General features: G+C 26.6%; 1 protein-coding gene across 7 annotated transcripts in view; it reads right to left on the bottom strand.

Moving 5' to 3' along the window:
* Window positions 1-21,402, bottom strand: part of LOC107454859 (cytotoxic granule associated RNA binding protein TIA1-like) — a 975,013-nt gene that overhangs the window by 103,573 nt on the left and 850,038 nt on the right. For all 7 annotated transcript variants that reach the window (XM_016073996.3, XM_071188069.1, XM_016072550.3 and 4 more), the window contains one exon: window positions 612-687. In XM_016073996.3, the coding sequence (XP_015929482.1) occupies window positions 612-687 (76 nt within the window). The remainder of the gene's footprint in view (window positions 1-611; window positions 688-21,402) is intronic.

Here is a 21,402-nt window from a genome sequence, read left to right as displayed (position 1 = left end):
TAAACAAAAGAATTCATTTGAATGTGCTTTGTCTATTTTTTTTATTTTTGTGATTTTAAAGCTGCCACATCAAAACTTTGAATATAAGAATATCAGCAAGCGTTTTTTTAACAGTTCCTTTATGTATAAAAAAATTTGCATCAGTGTGTTTACTCTATTGTTATAATTTCCGTTTTTCAAAAAAGAAAAAAGAGAAAAGGTGGTATATTGAAAAGGCATTGCTTTGTGACTGTTTCTAAGAATTGAACTATTATTACAATATGATATTCTTAGTCTTATAAATAAATATTTATACGAAAAATTAGTTTCAACTTATCGCCTTTTTGACGAATGAAACGAAACCATATTCTTTAGATTCAAGCACAGGCTTTTTTCTTAACTGTTCCTTTATGTATAATCAATTTTACATCATTATGTTTACTCTATTATTACAATTTCCATTTTTCAAAATAAATAAATAAATAAAATAAAGGTAAATAAATAGATAAATAAAAAAGATCGTATTAGAAAAACCACTGTTTTGTGGCTATTTCTAAGAATTAAACTATTATAACAATATGATGATCTTAATTTTATGAATAAATATATATACAAAAAATTATTAAACTTACCGCCTTTTTGACGAATGAAACGAAACCATATCCTTTAGATTTAAGCGTTTGTGGATCCCGCACTACACGGCAGTCTCTGTAAAAAATCAATAATTATTTTATATTTTTTAGCAGATCTAAAATATGGACTTGATAACGCATTTTATAACAAGAGTTTATTCCAATTATAATCAAGTTTTTATTCACAAAGGTAATTTTTGGCTCATTTTCATTTTTCGGTGGCATGCATTTTTATTTTAACACGCTTTCAAGTAAAACATTAATTTATACGACATTATTTAATGAAAAATAATATTTTAAAGAAATTAGTAGAAGGGAAAGATAGCTTAACACTTTTCAGAAATTAAGTCACATTTTAAAATTGTAATAGGACGGTTTAAAAATAGTCATTAAAAGCAATTGATGAAAATGAAACCCGAGCACACTAATAACCGCTGTCCAGAAATTAATATGTCTGTTACCATTCAATTACTTGCATTTTTGAAATTTTCTAATTAAAATTAATAATTGTCAAAACCTTTTACCGTTTTTGTAAGCAGTTAAAACTGTTTAAAAAGAGAAACAATTAACAACAATCATGTTCTATGTTTGAATGATGAATTAAAATCTGTTTAGTCTTATTATGTCCGTAATTACTATTAGTTGTAAAAAACACTATTTATGTGGTTAGGTTCATTTACCCTACACGGAAAAAAATTATAATAAAATTACCTTACCATATAATAATGACATTTCTGGTAAAAAAAAAAAAACAGCATAATTCTGGTTAATAAGACCAAAGTATACGGTATTTAAATCATTCATTTGGTATTTTTTTCTTGCCGGAAATTTTGGTTTTCAAAATTATAGTTGTTACTACCCCATATATAGTAAAAATATGAAATTAAAAAATACATTTTACCGAATAAGGGATTTTTATACGATAGAGTATCATGATAAAATTGTCAAATTTTGACACACATTAAACCATATTATATTGTTAATTTTACCAAATCCTTACCAAAGCTCTTCTCTAAATATTACCGAACCTCTACAAATATTATCTTAGAGTTTAAAACACTTTTTTTTCTCTGTGAATAAGTATTTCAGTTCAAATTATATTAAGTATATTATTAAATTTATGCAGCTTCCTGAGTTTTATTCTTTAAAATACCGTTACCATATCGTATGACATTACAAATTCGATAAGAGATTAAAATTAGTTTTTCTGTTAAAAAATTACATTTACATCTTATAGCACTTGCTAAGAAATATAAACATGGTATCTCTGTTTTTAATATGTAAAGATAATGAAAATTATTATAACAAACTCTTATCTAGCTAGTAGTCCTTACTAGTGGGTTTTAAAATATCAACTAACTATATTAAATAAAGGAAAAATATTTAAATAATGTAGGAGATTTATCGATGTATGAGTATTTTAACAAAATTACTTAATTTTTAATTATAATTTTTTCTTCTCTCCTAGACACCAAATTTCAAAAAATACCTTTTAGAATTAAATGTCTAATAACAACTAAAATAAATTGAGAGTCAACGTTTTAATTTAATGAATTATTTTATAAAATTTATGTTATTGATATTACTTTGTTTTTATCCATTTTTATTAAACACTATAATGTGTTTTAAATTCCCATAGAAAGAGGGAAAATCATTACTTTACCTGTAAAGTTTAGCGATATCTATTTACTTTCTTAAAGTTTGTTTACAATACATATTTATTAAAAGTATAAAAATAAGTCTCAGATTTTTTTTTACATTGTCAGGCATGCTTTTTAGTCATATTTACTAGCACATTTTATTTTCGATGCTTCAAAATACCTATATATATATACTACAGAATATTACAAAATCATAAAAGCTACAACAAAGTTTCTGTAATGGAATTATTAAAACACATGGACATCTTTTTAAGCATGTATTTGTTATTGATTGACATGGATTGCTACCTGAGGTCAAAATATTTATTAAACATTTAAGAAAATCGGAAACGTTTTTTTCCCCTCTAAAATGCAGAAAGTTTACTTTTTTGTAATATTTAATAATACATTCATTTATGCTCCTGATGTGCTAAAATGCCTGCAAATACCGCGAAAGTTGCAAAAAAATCGAAACTACTTCAAAATTTCTACAACTGAATTATCAAAAAACATCTTTATAAACATGCATTTGTTAGCTTAGAAAATGCGTGCTTTGTGAGGAAAATTTAAAACGTATATTAAATCAGAAACTTTTTTATTTAAACCATTTATGTTTTTGAATGTGTCTTGTTGTTTTTTCTAATGCCACTTCCCAATTCAGCAAATCTGCTTGGTGAAACCACGCGAAGTTAAAGCAAATGGTACGTTTGTTTTGTCAGTGGCGCCATCTATGGCAAAGAATACGAATTCAGCCAGGCATATGTCCCAGCCCGTTATATGAGGTGGACACATTCATACATCCATTTATTCATCCACACATTGACTTGAACCAGAGATCAATTAATCTCTAATTCAGTACCCCCAGAGGCATGATTTGTTATGGGAACACGGAGGACTTTGTGACACAACAAATTTAATGTGCATCAGTCACCATTACTTACACCAGGGAGTCTTCGGCCTGTGGAGATCGAACTCACGACCTCTTGGAGATAGGCCCAATATTCTATCAACCAGACTATGTGTAAATAGATTAAAACATTGCAGAAACATTTAATACGTTTCTGATAACTCATGTACTTTTAGAACATTGGTACAATATTAAACTTTATGAAGTGTTAATTTTTAAACTTTAAAAGTGTTAATTTATGTTATATTTCTTTGAGTCAATTTATATTTCCTTGTGTCAATTTATATTATATTTTTATTCACGTTGAACTATGCTATGATGAAACAAATTTTAAGGAGCAAGGTTCAATATATGTTCTAATATGAACGGTATTATGGTTCATTACGGTTTAAAATTTGTAACACCGTTAAGATCTTTGCAAGCATGCTTTAAGAAGGATGTGGTGATATAAAAACATCTTGAAAAACTCTACGTATAAAATAAAACGAAATCAGTCATCAAAATTGAGTTTAAATTACGGAAATATCTCAAGTAAAGAAGAAACAAAGATACGAAATAAGCAGAGCTCATCAATTTAATGTGAAGGATTAGTGTTTTTATGGTATCAAAGTTTGAATTGTAATAAGTAACCACATTACTGATTCATGTAATGTGCATGAAGATTGATTCAAATATCTAAAAAGCTTCCCTTGGAAAAATGCGTGCATTCAAAGTTCTTATCTACATTTTGCAATCACACTTCCAATTTTGCAGGTGCATCCTCACAAAGATATTTACATCTCGCTTCTTTGGAGTACGTGAAAAAGGTTAAGGAATGGGTGGAAAATATTTAAAAAAATCTCGGTTCCATTTAAATTTTTCTCCCAACTACGAAAAGAAAATATAAAACATGTAACGTTTGAAGATAAAATATCACCTTAGACCTTGGCCTAAGATGAGAAAGAACGAATTTCTAATGATTACAACCCTCACCGAAAGAGATTTTACTTCAAAAACACGTTCGTTAAAACAAGAATGAAACGATATGGAACCAAGCTCAGAATTCGTAAAATAAGGGTTGAATTTTTTAACGTCCCTTATCTTTGCTTTTCCTGCACACAATTCTGGAATTTCTTCTGTCTTTATTTTTCCGTCGGGAAATTGCCAGGGAAGTTATTTATTATTTTTTTTTTGTAAAACTCACCCAAAGCCGAAACAACCAATAAATAGTTTAGTTGTATGGTTTTGTTAAAAAATTTGTTACAGTGATATAGAAAAATTAAAAAATAAATAAATCAAGATTAATTTATTATTATTTTTTAAATCTAAGATTCAGAAGAACTTCTTAAGAAATAATGGAATCTATTCAAAACCTAAAATAAAATATATTTGGAAAGTTGAGATTTGCAATTAAATAAAGAAATAAATAACAAGAAAAAACTCAGCCAACTTTTATAAAACTCACTCAAAGCCAAAACAACCAATAAATTATTTAGTTGTATGGTTTTGCTAAAAAAAAATTTTAAGTGAAAAATAAAAAAGTAAATAAATCAAGATTAATTTATAATTTTTTTTTAAAATTCTAAGATTCAGAAGAGCTTCTTCAGAAATAATGAAATCTATTCAAAACCTAAAATAAAATCTATTTAAAAAGTTGAGATTTACAAGTAAATAAATAACAAGAAAAAGCAGAAAAAAAAGATTTTAATCTAAAAGAAATATACAGTAAGTTCAGTGGAAAAGTCAAGCAAAAATGTTAAAGTTATGAGCTATGTAATATAATTTAAAAACTATAAGGAATGACGGTTACTTAAAAGTTGAAAAATTTTAAAACAACGGAGAAAAAATACTTGAAAACTCTAACAAGAACTCTTGAATGCAAAATAATCTATTTTGCATTTCGTGACAAAAAGATGAAAGGTAACTTATTTAAAATTCGGACCTAACTTATTTCGCATACTTACGATTACGATTCGAAAAAATCTTATAGAAAATAAGACACAAATGACAACACATGAGTTAAATCGCAAAACAATAAAAAATAGGCTGTCAATATTTTGTGTAAAGTAGCATTTTTTAAAAATAAAATAAGCATGATATTCAAAAGCTTAGATTATCAAAAAGAAAACAGAAAAAAATTCCAAAAATGTGGCACTAATATGCCTCGTAATGTCTGAGAAAAAAATATTTTTATATTAGTAAACATTTCCCCCTTTTGATTAGCAGTTTTAATTAGAATGAAGAACATATAAACATAAAGTCTTTTCTATTACATAAATGATTAATTCCAAAATGCTGGTAAGCAAACGTTACAACTTAAAACTCATCTAAAATAGTTTATATAGTTAGTCGGTATACAATGTTTCCTACTTGATCTTCCATTTCAAATTAAGAACACGAAATTAACGTATAGATGTACAATCAACAAGAATGAGTGACTTCGGCTATTGAAATTAAACGTAAAAAAAAAATTCATTTTGATTTTAAAATAAAATACAATAAAAAACAATTGTAATAGAAATTATTCAAGAAAATGAGTATGATTTCTTACAAGTCAAATAATAAATTAATATTCCTACGGCTTGATTACAAAGGTAGACTGAAATTTTCGAAAATTTTCTGAACAATATTGTTGAAATTAATAATCTGTAATCCGATTTTAAGCCACAAATCACAAAACTGAATGGTTTTACATGACTTAAATATTACTGAATCTTAGTGCTCTTAAAAGTAAAACAATTTACTTACATTTAAATATTAATTTTTTAATACCCTTATTGAGCGTAGTTTTTTTTAAAACTTAATATCTTATAAAATACTAATATTTTGACTACCCACCATATATTTGCAGAAATTTTATTTCTTGTTCTTCGAATTTAGCCACTTCATCAATCTATTTAAGCATTAATATTTGTTTGCGTCATTCTTTAATACAGAATAAAATTCTTATCACAAGAAATATTTTCCTAATGCCATCAGTTTGCAATAATTATTGTAATTATTATTTTTATATAAAAAGATATTTTAATAATGAATTGCAAAAATTATTTTTTTTTCATGTTTAATATCAAAATTCACCTAATATCGATTGTATGCCTTTAGTATATTAACAATATATTCGATTTCTAAGAAGGGCTTAAAGAATTTTATCATACAACTTTGTCAATTCAATTAAGCATAATAAGTTTTTGCGTCATTCCTTTCATACAGATTAAAAATTTTATTACAATAAATATTTTCTTAATGCCATCAGTTTGCAATATTTATTGCAATTATTATTTTTATATAAATAATATTGCAATAATTAACTGAAAAAATTATTTTTTGCATGTTTTAATATCGAAATTCTCTTAATATCGATTTGTATGTCGTAAGTATGCTAACAATATATTTCATTTCTGAGAAGGGCTTAAACAATTTTATCATCTAAATTTGTCAATCCAGTTAAGCATAATAATTTTTTGTGTCATTCCTTTAATACAGAATAAAAATTTTATTTCCATAAATATTTTCTTAATGCCATCATTTTGCAATAATTATTGTAATATTTATTTTTATATCTTGTAATAATTCATTGTAATAATTAATATTGTAATTAATTGTAATAATTAATAGTGTAATTAATTGTAATAATTAATTTAATATTGTAATTAATTGCAATAATTAATTTAATATTGTAATATTGTAATAATTAATTTAATATTGAAATATTGTAATAATTAATTGCTAAAATTATTTTTTTGCATGTTTTAATATCAGAATTTACTTAATATCGATTTGTATGTCTTAAGTATGTTAACAATATATTTCATTTCTAAGAGGGGCTTAAACAATTAAATATGTCAAAAATGACTAAATTATCCTATATGATTAAGATGAATTGGTATGCGTGTCCCCTTGTATTCTAACATCAAGAGCTTTAAGTTTCCAAAGCAGAAAGCCAAACTGTTTGATATCTTAAAATCACCATACAAATTTATCACTGAAAAAATTGACCTGTCTGTCACGCACTACATTTGTGACATGAATACATAACTGAAGAACTATAATTTTATTTCACCCACTTTTTCTTCTTTTATGAAGTGTTTGGATGCTGCTGTTTTTCTTAATTGCTTTCAAGATATTTTACTTATATCGTAATATTATTTGGAGATCAAATAAATAAATATAATTTAATTAATTTAAGTGTAACTTTAAAGTCAAATATTATATTTAATTGTCATAGAGAAAATTTTTTTAAAAAAAAGAGAATTTGTATTAATATACTATATGAGATAAAATAGGGAGCAATATTAAGCATTACTAAAGAATTCAAAGCGGTGGAACGGAAATATCTTATTTGGAATTAGAGAATGTTTTTCTAATTGTAAAACAGTTGATTGAATTTTATTTTTCTTAGCAACTATGAAAAATATCATTGTGACTTTTTTGATTTTATATATTCATTACTTCTTTAGAAATAAAATTAATGATGAAAACTTAAAGAAAGCTTTCTTATTTAATTACAAATATATAACTATGGATTTTATTGTTATGATTAACTTAGATTAATGAGTTGTGTATATATATATATGCCAACTGCAATCATGTTGCCAACTTTCCACTCTTTTTGTAAAAATTTATTCTAGTGTTCATGTTTTAATATATAACTTTTAATTCATTATTTTCCACACCTCGAAATATAATTGATTTAAAAGTTTATATGCAACGCCACTTTGTTTCAGCTTTCTCGCTCGCTTTTGAAATGTTGGCAAAATTACCGAAAATTCTGAAAGCTTTGGTTTTTAAACGACTACTACTACTCTCTAAAATATTTCACAAAAAGTGTATTACTTGACTGGTCTGATATTCTTATTTATCTTATTAACGTATAATTTATAATTATTTGCGAAAATTATTTTAAAACTGTTTATTGCAATAAATGATGAAATTCAAGCGGTTTTTTATTTAAATGGAAAAAAAGTATATGCAATATATTTTGATTACCGTTAAAGTGTTATTGATAATTATTTTAACTTATTATTATTTATTTAACTTCACGATAAAGTTTTGTTTATTTATTTACTTATTTTGATTATTAAATTTAAATTTGATTATTTGATTATTTAATTTAAAGTCACAATATCTTTTAAAAAATTAAATTGTTAATTTACTGGTAGTAGAGAGAAAAAAGGAGGACAAAAAAGTCGATATTTGTTAGTGAATTTCAATTTTTTTAACTTATCGAAATCAATATTTTTTGCAAATTTATTAAATTACTATGCGACAATAATTGGTTGAATAGAAAATGAGAGGAATCTTAAATTTATTTATCTCTTAATTTGTCAAGTAACAAAAAGCAAAAAAAAAGGGGAAAAAATCAGTATTCTATTACAGATACTTTTTTTTTCTGAAATATTCATTTCTAATAAATATTGTATGCCTAAAACACTAAATGTCGAAACAAGAGAAAGATGGAAAATAATAAGCAAAGACATTCTTTGGTTAAATGTGAAATATTCATGGATCAGTGGGAATGTTGCTATCACTAAAGAAATAATTCAATCATAGAGGTCTAATGAAAATGGCACAACCATAGAGCATTTTCTGGTATCATCTTCTGCAGCCCGCTATTAAAGGTAAGGGGAAAAATGCCTAAGGCAATGGATAAAAGTAAGCTAAGTTATTATTTTTGCAAGATAGCTGAGAAAGTGTTTGTTTTCTGTAAGGAAGCTTATCAATAGATTATCTAAGCTATAGAAACAACAAATTAATATTTTGGTTATGAAGAAACAAATTTTGCGCATATCTTTACTACTAAAAAATATAAAATGCATGTATTAATCAAACCACTCTACTGATTAACGAATTACTGGCTCATTGAAATTATAATTGCTTAAAAATTTAAATATCTTTGCTTGCGTTTTGTTAACTGTCAAATAAGTTGTTTGAGATATTGCACTGTTTATTTCGCACACATGAACACACTAATGTAATGTTTTGTAATTAAAATACTATATTGATAGAAGAAATGTTATATCGATTTGAAATATAAAACAAAGGAAGTAGGAAAAAAGAGCGTTAATATGAAAACAAAACATACACACATCTCNATATATAAAATGAAGAAAACGTAATTTATTGCAAAATACTTGATCAAAAATCCAAAATACTTCAGGAAATAATAGGATCTATCAAAAATACACTGACAGCAGCATCAATCATAGATATAAATTAAAAAAATGGAAATCACTGACTACATGGAAGCTACGCCAGTGTGACATTACCATTCACTCAGTGAAGGAGCAGTTTCTGCAGGCTGTTAGCAAAATACACAGACAGCATTATTCCCCGGATTGCCCCCAAAAGAAGGAAAATAAACAAAGAACAAAAGTAAGTTCGAAAAACATTATATAGTAGAACGATTAATTTTCAAAGTGGCCGGATCACTCTATTGGTCGAAAACGACTTCCACTATTCGAGGGAAGGGAAATGGTATGTCTTGGCGGGCGTTTTCCTCACTACAGCGACAAATTTCGTTTTCACATTTAACGAGTTGCATTTTAATTTTCTTTTTATATCTATTTAATAAATTTATTATTGATTTTATTACATTCTTAAGATATGTAACTACATAAATTTCAAAATGTGTTTATTAGCCTATTATTTAAAAAACTTAAATTAAAGTAATGGTTGTTAAGTAATAACAATAATACAGTTTTCCGAATTTCAAAAAGGCACTGAAGGCAAGAAAAATAGTAATAGTTTTTATTATCCATGATAGGAATTAATGCAAATACTGTGACTGCAGGCAGTATTTTATTTTGTTCATGTAACAAGTGTTTTTAATTTATATGACATATAACTAAACAAATATTTGTTTAAATGATTAGAATTGTGTAAAATAATGAAAATAATATTCACATTTGGTACAATTCTGGGGTAGAATCAAATTTGTAATAGAATCAAAGTCAAAATGAATGAATTACAAAATTGAAATAGGTCCACAGGAAACATACAGACGAAATCTGTTACCAAAGTCATGCAAACTTTGTAACAGTTTTCGAACCACCAAGCTTATATCCACAATTTCCCTTCCTACATTTAATGATTGAAGTAGAAGTAAATACATTCACGTATTACATGGAACATAGTAAATACATTCACTGATAACCTCATCACTACCTTCGCTTCTTAGCAAAAACAAGCTATCAGAAAATTTATAGTTTTACCCTCATTAAGACATTCGTGGATATTTAAGTTTTCTGTGATTCTGCAATACATGCGGAAAGTTATTTGGGTTGAATTCCTCTTTGATTTGAAGTGATTTTGGAAAAATAATACACGTGCTCGAAAATGTAACTAATTTCAAATATTATATAATTTAGTTATGATGAAAATATATTTTTTTCCTTTGATTTCTGTGATCTGTATGAAGCTTTTAAATTTATATGTAATGTTTAAAAATAACACAGTCAAGGAGACATACCTTGGTACAGAAGGCGAAATTTATGACAGCGTAGTAGTCAAGTGAGATCTTATAGTCTTATGAGTATTCAATTTTACAGATATTTAGCAATATTTTTATGTGTATATTAATTATATGCTTTAGATTAAGATATATACATACGTTTAATAACTTTAAATTTTTCTTCTCCATAATTTTGAAATTTTATCCACAAGAGTTAGGTACTTTTTTATTGTTAATGATAGATTCTTTTTAATAATTATTTATTTCGCGTGGTTTGCATAATTAAAATAGTTTTGAAACTGAGATTTTATGCAGTAATGCATTGGTGTTTCATTCAGTCTTGAAAACCTTCGTATTTTCTAAAATCTATTCATCATTGTATTTAAATAGACCAACATATAATAATATACATGTTTGTTCCTACTTTAGGTGCAATTTAAGATTTAAAATATTTATATTATTTTTCTTATTTAAAACGTGAGGTTCAGGTATGTGTACCTGAAATTATTAGCCTCATGTCAGTGTAATTCATATTTTGTTTATCTTATTGTAACTTATGGCAGTAAAAAAAAAATTCGGATCTGTAAAATATTTTTTTTCTATATTCATTTATGTTTCAGAAGTGAAGAGGAGAATTAAACGGAAGGGAAACTTGATTAATAAGATAAAAGTCAAATGTTGCCAGTTTGAGTGTTGAATTAGTTAATTTTTCCTCCCATTGAAAAACCTCAAAAATGTGCCTGAAGTAGCCAACATCGAAAGTTCTGAAAGAGAAATCTGGACGAAATAAAATTGAAATAAATAAATAAAAAAAAACCAAACTAACCTATTAGAATTATAGACAGGCATTCAATTATGTTTCATGATGAACCAATTGAATCTTCAATGCTTGTAATGCCCTACCATAGTTTAAAATTAAGCATTACTTCTCTCCGGAAGGCCGTCTTCAAGTTCCAAGTATCTGTTCACAACACCATTATTCAAGAGAAGTTTACGTAGATAGTTAGTTAGTTAGCAGATAGAAAGTTAAATCAAACTGAATTAAAAAGAATTATTTGAAGAAAAAAAAACTACAGCATTTTCTACTTTTTAACAGACAACGGAGGGGAGAGATCCACAACATTTCTTGCCAAGGAGATATTGTATTCATTCAGATGCAAAAGTATTGTTAAAAAATTGACATTAAAAATTTGACATATTGTTCAGAAATGGTCAAAAGTTGCGAATGTTACAGCAGAAAGCGCAAAAAATGTAATACAATGACACTTATACAATGACACTTTAACCAAAGATGAGGAAGAAAAGCTGTACCTTCTTCAATTACTGACAAATCATCGTGAAAGCGTTAAAACCTTTTTCAAAGGAAACTTTAGAAAGGAAAGTTACTCAAAATTTGACTACGGATGCTATTGCTTTGTTTCTTTTGATCTTATTATTCTAATTTTAATTCTAACTCGATAAATGTGGCTAATTTGACAAAATAATGCATTGTGCAAAACATGTTGCTTTAGAGAAATTCAAGTAATTGTAGCAACCTCAAAATATCATCCGATTTTGTTGAAACCTTGTGAAATTGATTTCTTAGGCAAGTAGATGAGTTTAATCTGTTTGGACTATAAAGTGAGCAATTTTTACTTTATTGGACCACCACCCCAACACGCACATATACGTGTATATATTCTGGATTTCATCGTAGCGATGATCCGAAGGTAATACGTGCCCGTACAAATAAGTTAATAGATTTTCTAATTTTAAAAATTAATTGTATATTTTATAATATGTGTTGTTCGTTATCAGTAATAAATCATTAATTCCGGTAGATATATTAAGAGAATATTTTAATTGTATTATACTTGAACATTCATTGCATTTTTTCGTAATACATCCGAAGGTAAACAAACAAAAACTAAATGTAACTGTATACGATGACATCAATAACATTACTTCACTTCCGTTCAAGTCCAATGAGAAGCTTTTCACCTATTGTTTTCTTACTTTGTGTCCAGTTGGGGAAAAAAGTAAGTAAAACTCATCCATTCCCCGTCTTTCACGTAACTCAATTTGTTATCGTATTTCCCTTTCCGGTCTTTTCTTGACCACAAAAGTTCCCTATTCTAGACACTTTTCCCCTCATGCAATAGAAATCCATTGGATACTTATCAACAGGTGATGTTTTTTTTTTCTCTTATCAACACACACGGGAGTAATGAGAGTTAAGATAAAATATCAATTCTTATTACAAGCACTGAATTCATAGTTATTCGGCATTTATAAACAAATAAAAAGAGAGGCCCAAGCAATTTAAGTTTTATCCAATTTAAGTTATAAAACAGTATGTCGTACGAGTCTTAACACGGAATTAGTTTTAAACACAACTTTTAAGGTATAATAATAGTCCATAGCACAAGCCTTATAAATACTTCATGGTTAAATACTTAGAAAATAGATATTTAATATCCGTTTAGCTGTTATTAAACAAATAAAATCAGTAAGTAATTTATTTACTTTTTAGAAATATCAGTTTTATCTAAGTTATGGAGCGTTTGTGTGTTATATTAGATGTTAAATTGAATATAATTGTTAATTATTAAATTATATGATCTTCAATTTTATTAATTTGTGCTAGTTTTTCTATTTTAATAAGTAAAAGTATTCATTAAGATGTTTATATTTAAAACAAAGACGCGTTGTGTATTTGTAATTTAAATATACAGGTTTATATGATAGTTAAGAGCATTAACAAGATGGTGTCATTTTGTTTATTTTAAAGGTTTATACTATATTAAAGTACGGATTGAATTAAATTTTTTTTTATAAGTCATTAATCTGAGCGATAAGAAAATTACTGAATTAAGTATGCTGTTATGAACTCTAAGAAATGAGCATAAAATTTAATAGTTTTATTTTAAATTATATTAATTTTAAAGGTTAGTATTTTGCACGAATGAATTTGTAATTTAAATAAATTATAATTATTGAATAATTACGACTCCAATTTTTTTATCTGATTACATTATGTCATTAGCCATAATCCTTAAGTGAATTATTATTTTTAGTCTCAATTATTAATTAGTGATTTTTACACATGTGTTTTAATAAAGTTATCTTCTGCCATATCAAAACAAATTGAAAAATCACCATACATTCGTAAAAGCTGAAGAGCCCTCAAAAACATTTTTTATGCGCGTATAAATGTGAATCTTTACATTTTTTTCTGCTCCTTACAATCCAGTATTACAGAAAGGTCAAATTCTTCCCTAAATTTTTATTTCCTACTCTCTCCTTCCAATGCACACTTTTAAAAAATTGTGAATTTAAATTCCTAATTTTAAAATTTTTAATTTCAAAAGCAACCTTTTTTTGTGCTGGCTTTTTTTGTTATTTGGTGTCCTAAACATACCAGACCAGGTACAGCAGCTGTCATAAAATCACTGATTCTTAACCAACTTTCAACGCTTACATTTTTTTTTCAAGAAGTTAAAATTTTTTTTACACTAATTATCGCAGGAGGCAACAGTTTTTTTTTGCTTTAAATTGAATGACAGCAATCTTGAGACTATCTAACGAATAGTTAAGACGATGTAAGGGTATTATTTAATAAATTACAAAACTGCTTTCTAAACGTTGCTTGTTTTCTATTTATTTTTTCATGTTGAATCGAATGAGACTAAATACAAGTCATTCGAATGTGTAGTTCAGAATTTAAAAAGTGTTTTGTGAAGGACTTCTTTTATCATGTTTTTATGTGCGTTTTTTACCTTACTGTGTAAGAGCTTTCTAACGATGCAAGGTGTATTTTTATGTTGAATTGGTGGTGATAAAACATGCACTAATAAGATAAAAAGTAAAAAAGTTATAAGAGATTTGTCTATAAAAAGTATGATAAAAGTAAATTCGATAGCATACGTGATTCGAATGAGTGATGACACAACAATAAAAAAATATGCTACTTTTTAAACCCACTGGGACAAAAAAGCGGGGAAGGCCGTAGTTGAGATGGGCTGACTTGGTGGAGTCCGATTTTCTTGCAATTAATTAAAAGATTTGGAGATAAAATATAAATCAGAAGTCATTATGGAGAAATCTTTAGAGGAAGGCATTGGCCCACATTGGGCTGTCTGGCCAACTATGAAGGTGATGATGCCTACAAAAAGTACAATCATGCACTTGCAATTGTATATACTTTTCATATTGCTATACAGACAAGTGATGTATTGTTTCCTATGCTTTTTTTTTTCTCGCTTAATAGAATGAAAAAAAAGAAGAAAAGAAACACGAAAGAGGACTAGTATTTCAAAAGTTGCTATTTTTTTCCAACAATATAAGTTCAAAATGTTTAGTATATGATATGCCTTTCGGCATAAAATTTTCTAACAGCAATAATATTTTATTTATATTGTTTATTTCGTGCTAATATTGCTGAATCCACTAAAAATGTTGTTTGCCTATGTGGTGTTTGTCTATTTATTCTGAGTTTGCAGATCCTTACTTCGAACGAATTGCTTTTTTCGATTTCAATATAATCAATGAAATTTTGTTATTATTATTTTCATCTCCGAAAACTATAGTTTTTTAAACCATAAAGAAGTTAATTTAAAGACTTTCTAACTGATATTATCAATTTCTTTTTTAAATTCTCGCATAAAAACCATATTCTTATTAATTATTTTTTTAGAGTGGCGGGCGTCTACTTATAAAAAACTTAAATTATTTATATACAACTATTCATACATTACTTTAAAACAGTTCACTTTTAAATGCTTAAAAATTGTTGTGTCAAATATTCAAAACAAATTTATAATTGATAAAGCCTTTAATTATCATGCTTGCTTTAATTATCAGTATTAAAAATTTTACTTGACCCTATAGGACCAGGAAAGGAAACCCAGCTTTATTGCATGACTTTGCTATTCTAGATTCAATACTNGGGCATTTTTTGCACTTTTTAAGGGCATTAAATGAGATTTTTTAGGTCATCAAAATCCGGGCTCTAATTATCAGTATTAAAAATTTTACTTGACCCTATAGGACCAGGAAAAGAAACCCAGCTTTATTGCATAACTTTGCTATTCTAGATTCAATACTACTTCTAAATATTTATTGGAGTTATAAAAGAGTTTTTAACAAACAGATTATATTAAACTTATTTACCTTACGGACTATACTAAAGTTCACGTAACTTCATGTTTTATTGCAAACAGATAAAAACATATTCCGGCAAATGGTAAAGATATTCCGAAAGATGCGCGTTTAAAGATGTCTGTAGTTTCTGTCTTTACATTTTGAAATAAAAAAGGTGAATTACGCCAAATTAGTTTTAAAGAGAAAATAAATAAATAAAAATAAAATGTTGATGTTTCCCCCGGCTTGGCTACGAGTTATACCCTTTGAGTTGGTCCCTTTCTGTGGTGCTTTTTTCAGTTTCCCGCAGACCGCTGCCCGGAAGTTACCAACACTTGGTCATTGTTCTGCCACAGAACACGATACGGAAATTTCCCCAGCTATTCTATACTTTATATTCATTATTTTGAGTAACATGAACTGAAGCGAAAAGAAAATATATTCTTTTTATTTATTCATATTTTAGTTTCCTGCTTTAAAATTTTAGAGAATGAAAAAGCTATAGAGTTATTAATAGATGATTTCTTTGGTGATCGTGTAACATTGGAGGAAATTACTATCCTCCAAGATATTAATGGGATGAGTCTCACATAAAATCAACAGGAAGCTACTACACCTCCAAATTAAATGCTACAACCTAAGAAGTAACTAAATTTTTTATATATTTATTTTAATATATTATTGCTATTGAAGTTTTTTTCCTTATATTTTACAAATAAGTTTTCAGAACTGCAAGCTAAATTATTTCATTAAAGTAAATACAGCAGTTTCTGATTTAATCTTATTTTCCTTGTAACATTTTTTTTAATTAGGTAATTGTTTTAGTACATTTACTGTTCAAAATAGTTCTGTTTTGGAGGCAAAAAAATTTGAGCACTAAAGTTTTCTTTCCTTTAAATTTGAGAAATGTCATATTTGTTTTAAAGTATTTTGGCTCAACTTGTTCATATCTTATAGCAAAGCTATTTTAGTGGGGCTGTAATTCAATGTTTCCTAATAGACAATTATAATAATTTCTAATTCTTTCTGTTCTATTTATATAAAAACTGAGTTTTTCAGAGATACGCTATCCATTTTTCTGTGTAACATTCTGTTCCTAGGTAACAGTCTGTGTTCGTATCGTTTGGGAAAAGTGTTCTGCTAAAATATGAATACATTATTTATGTGTTTCTTAAGAAAGTATGTATCTGTATTAGTATAATTTTAACAGATTTAAAATCTCTGATAAATAATAGAGATAAAAACAATAATTTAATGTTGGTTATCACCATATGCTTTGAGTTTTAAACTAAGTTTTACTAATACATGTTGACTACAAAATAATTTCATTACTAAGTCGTATTATTTCTTTACAAATTTAATCAAAACAAATCTAATTTCAGTTTATTATGCTATGTTCAGTTTAATTTATATAATGAAGCATGTGTCTCTGCTTTATGTGCAAAATGAAGGATAATACTTCATTTATTTGCCAAAAAATATACATTGCCAGTTTGCAAACTACATTTAATATACTTGACAAAAGAATGCAATATTTTAATGGATGAAATAGTTGCTCATTTATACATATTTGAAATAATTTTTATTTTTATTTATAATTGATTATCATGTTTTCCTCTCTGGAAATGTTCCAACAAGGTTAGTCCATGGAGAGGTTTGGGATAAAATTTTGATTTTATATTTTTAAAAATAGATGCTTTTGGTCTTAAATTTTTTAAACGTTTATTAAGTTAACTAGTGCTTTCAAATCATCCTTGAGGCTCTTTTTTTTTAAGAAAAAAAGAAAAGAAAAATTTCAAAATGTTACTGGTTTTCACATAGCTAAAAATATTTTTTTCTTAATGTTTAATTTTGATTACGCAATTAAAAATAAACAACAGAAAATTTAAAAGAAAAAAACTGCAGCTTGAGGACTGCTGTGATTTAGCTGATTCCAGTACAGAATTTTGAAGGTCGAGGAACTAGTATCAACTTCAAAATCACTGAATTAATTTCGCAGTTGATATGACTGCGAAATTACTGTAGTTTGCAAACTGTAGTAATTTCGTAGTTCTACGACCTTAATTATTCTGTAGTGGAATCGCCCAAATTACCGCAGTCTTCCATCTGCAGTTTTTTTAAAGTTATCTGCAGTTTCATTTTAGTTGGGGATGCTTCCCTGACGTCGCCAATAGCTTATTGTGCAGCTCTAATGGGACGACGCTGCTTTAACCATATTTTCTCCATTTAGTTCTTTTCAACTCTTATTCGAATAAATCCATTAATAAAGCTGTTATTTTACCTCTATAATAAAAACTCAGCCTGTATTACTGTTTGATAATTCGCTCTTCCTCTATTAAAACAATAAATAATTTTAACCAAAGGGAGAATGTCCTCTGGAGTCATTTCTAAAAATGCGGTAAAGAGTGAGTGCCTGATTGGATTACCATTTTGGCATTAGAAACTAAAGTATCTTAACAGCAGCTTTAATCCCCAAATACCTTTTAGTTAAAAAGATATTTCATTACGTATTAAAAGTATCAGTTTCCCAAGGGCTAATGGGATTTTACTTAGCCTGTTTGCCCCGGGGCTACGTTACTGATTAGAAACTTATTCAAAGTCACCCACAACTTTTGTACAGCCTTAAAAGTCTTATTTCTAACTTCTCAAATTAAGTAATGCTAAAGAAAAAATTTCGAAAACCTCATATAGCGTGTAGACTGCAACTCTTCCAAATCTACCGTAACCTAAGAACATTTTGGTGAAAAATTAGCTAAAGTTCATAGTCTTTATTAAAAATATGTACTAGTTTGTTAAATTTAATAAATTTTCGAGATACTTGCCGTATCTAGCCATGAGTTAGATTGCAATTATTTTAAAAGCTCATTTAGTCGAAAACTTCACTTTTGCCAGTAGTTATTATTAAATGTGCAGGTGCATTAAGAAAAAGCAAAAAACTAAACAAAATAAAAAACTGGAATAATGTTTAACAAATTTGACATAATTTTTGAAAGCAAATATCAAAAACTGTTTTCTTTTACTGCCTATAAAATTAAAGAATGTAGCATATTTTTATTTTAATCATGTAGATTTTAAAAATCATGAGTAGATCTTATAAAAACTGTATAAGATATAGATATNATATATATCTTACACAGTTTTCATATGATCTACTCATGATTTTTAAAATCTTCATGATTAAAATAAAAATATGCTGCATTCTTTCATTTTATAGGCAGTAAAACATAGAACCATATATACTTGCAAAGAACATAGAACCATTAATTTTATAAAATAACTAATGAAAGGCAATTCAAGAATTTTAAATGATAAAAATAAATTAAATTGATATTTAAAAGTTAAAAATAAGTCAAAAATTAAATTTTTATTATTTTTTTAAATAAACAAATATAGAATTTTTTAATATATGGTTTTCTTTATAAAATAAATAAATAAAAAATTCAAAATTTTGATTAATAATATTATTTTTCAGAAATAACGTTTAGTTTCTTGAGTTAATCAGAGAGTTTTCTTATTTCAATTTGAATTCTTTTCTCATAAATATTTATATGCAATATAAAAAGCCTTTAACGAGTAGTAACATTCCTTTGCTTTTAAAAAAAAGAAAAATTAAAGATTTAAGAAGAAAAAAAAGAAAGAAAATAACTATAAAATTTAATATAATTTTCTGAAAACGAGCTCACTGAGACTAAACAGAATAAACATTTAGCAAATTACAACAAAACTTTTTCAACTCTTTGTTCGGTTGAAACTGGAGCGCTTTCATTAACTAAACTTTCTTGCATCATTAACTAAACTTTTGTGACTCAACTTTTTTGCATCTTGCTTCGAATGCTTACACGCATGTTATTTGCATTAGATATGAATGAGGTAAGTTTTCTTCATGTTATTTATTATAATCACTTTCATTTAAACGTATTTTATCTTCATTATTTATAGTTAATTTGAATTCTATTTAAATAATGAGTACGTATTCAGTACCTAAATTAAAAGTCAATTTGAAAAAAAAATTTCTTTATAGTTATGATTAAAGTTTTGGTTTGCTGTTATGCTATTCTGTTGATATATAATGTCAAAATGAATGTATGAAAAATCGTATAATTTTTTTTAATTTTATTATTTAAGATAATGATATTACTCATGCAATATTACTTAAATGGAAATGATAGGTGAACAAAACATGAGAGGAATAATATATTTAATAATTTATGATTTATTGAATTATCAAAAATATATTGCGAGCTGTCTATTAGTTATTACAAAGATTTAATTTTTACTCTATATTTTTTTGAAGAAAAAAAAACCCGTCTAATTTGTGTAAGGCAATATTTGTATTTACAAATCAGTATTAAAATGTTTAATGAACGTAATTTTAAACAAGTAAATAAATGAATTTTTATTTTTTATTTTTAAAGAAAATATTTGAAGAATAAAGCATTTCAAACTTCATTAATTTTGTTAAGCATGGTAAAATCAATGTAACCAATAATTTTGTTCTTTTTTATTATGCACTATCTAACATTAGAAATGTTTGAATTGATTTATAATAAATGCAGGAGTTTGCAGCACTTATTTAAGTTTTTTTTTTTTTTTTTTTTTTTTTTTTTTTTTTTTTTTTTTTAAATTGTGCAAAAAATAAAGTGCTGGGAATTTAAAACCGGTTAAAGAAACTGGGTAATTTAAAAAAAAACATCACTATGGTAAAGGCATTTTGAATTTATCTTTAGCTTTTATTTGTCGTTAGCTTCTTTATCTATATTTGGATTTCTTTTTAATAGTGTAGGTATCTACTTTAGTTTTTTATCGATCTACATGGGTCCCATACGGGTTTTTCAACATAGCGTAGGTACAAGTCGGCAATCTATGTGAACCCCATAGGAATAAACCATTTGGGCTTATATGGAACAGGGGGACATATTGGTCAATTCCTCACTGGGATTGCCCATATGGGTCCAAATGGGTGTGATACAATTGTTAAATGGTCGTATCTATTTTGTTTATATATTAATTAGTGAGTGGTGATAGTTAAAAGAATTGAAAATATATATTAAAATAATAAATCAATAAAATACAAACTTGTTTAATCTGGAAAAAGTAAATAGTTAGCAACTGTTTTATCTATTTTACTTCTTTGTATTTGAGGTTTATTAAAAATTCATCTGTTGCGTTTTAACCGAACTATCTTGTTAGAGGTTAAAAAGTAATTTGACTGAAGCAATAATTTAGATGCTTTATCGGGCGAAATAGAAAACAATGAGAACATAATGCAGTAGGAAATTGAATCTAAATTCTTTTCAATTTAAAACTAAAACGATTGCTTTCGTAGATTTAAAGAAACAAGCATAAAAAATAACAGCAGAAATGTCGCAAATATTTTCTTTCGTGAGGGAATTAACATATAGAACCAAATCCCAATTATTTGTTTATCGGGCTTAATTCATTAGAATAGGCCAAATGAAACAAAAATACATTAAACGAATTTGATAAATCCGTTGAAACTACTCTTCATTAGCATTTTCAATCTTTTCTGATATTTTCTTTTTATTCTAACCGAAAAATCTTCTTTAGAACCCTGAAAATTAAAACTAAGGAAGAAAAGAAAAGAAGAGAAGAAAAAAACTCCCCTAATAGATTCGCACAGACTATAAAATTATCAAATTACTGCCAATAAAATTAATCTCAAATATATTTGAG

Source organism: Parasteatoda tepidariorum, chromosome X2 (genome assembly GCF_043381705.1).
Source record: "Parasteatoda tepidariorum isolate YZ-2023 chromosome X2, CAS_Ptep_4.0, whole genome shotgun sequence".
In the NCBI taxonomy this organism is placed as follows: domain Eukaryota; kingdom Metazoa; phylum Arthropoda; class Arachnida; order Araneae; family Theridiidae; genus Parasteatoda; species Parasteatoda tepidariorum.
This window is presented reverse-complemented; position numbering and strand designations above follow the sequence as displayed.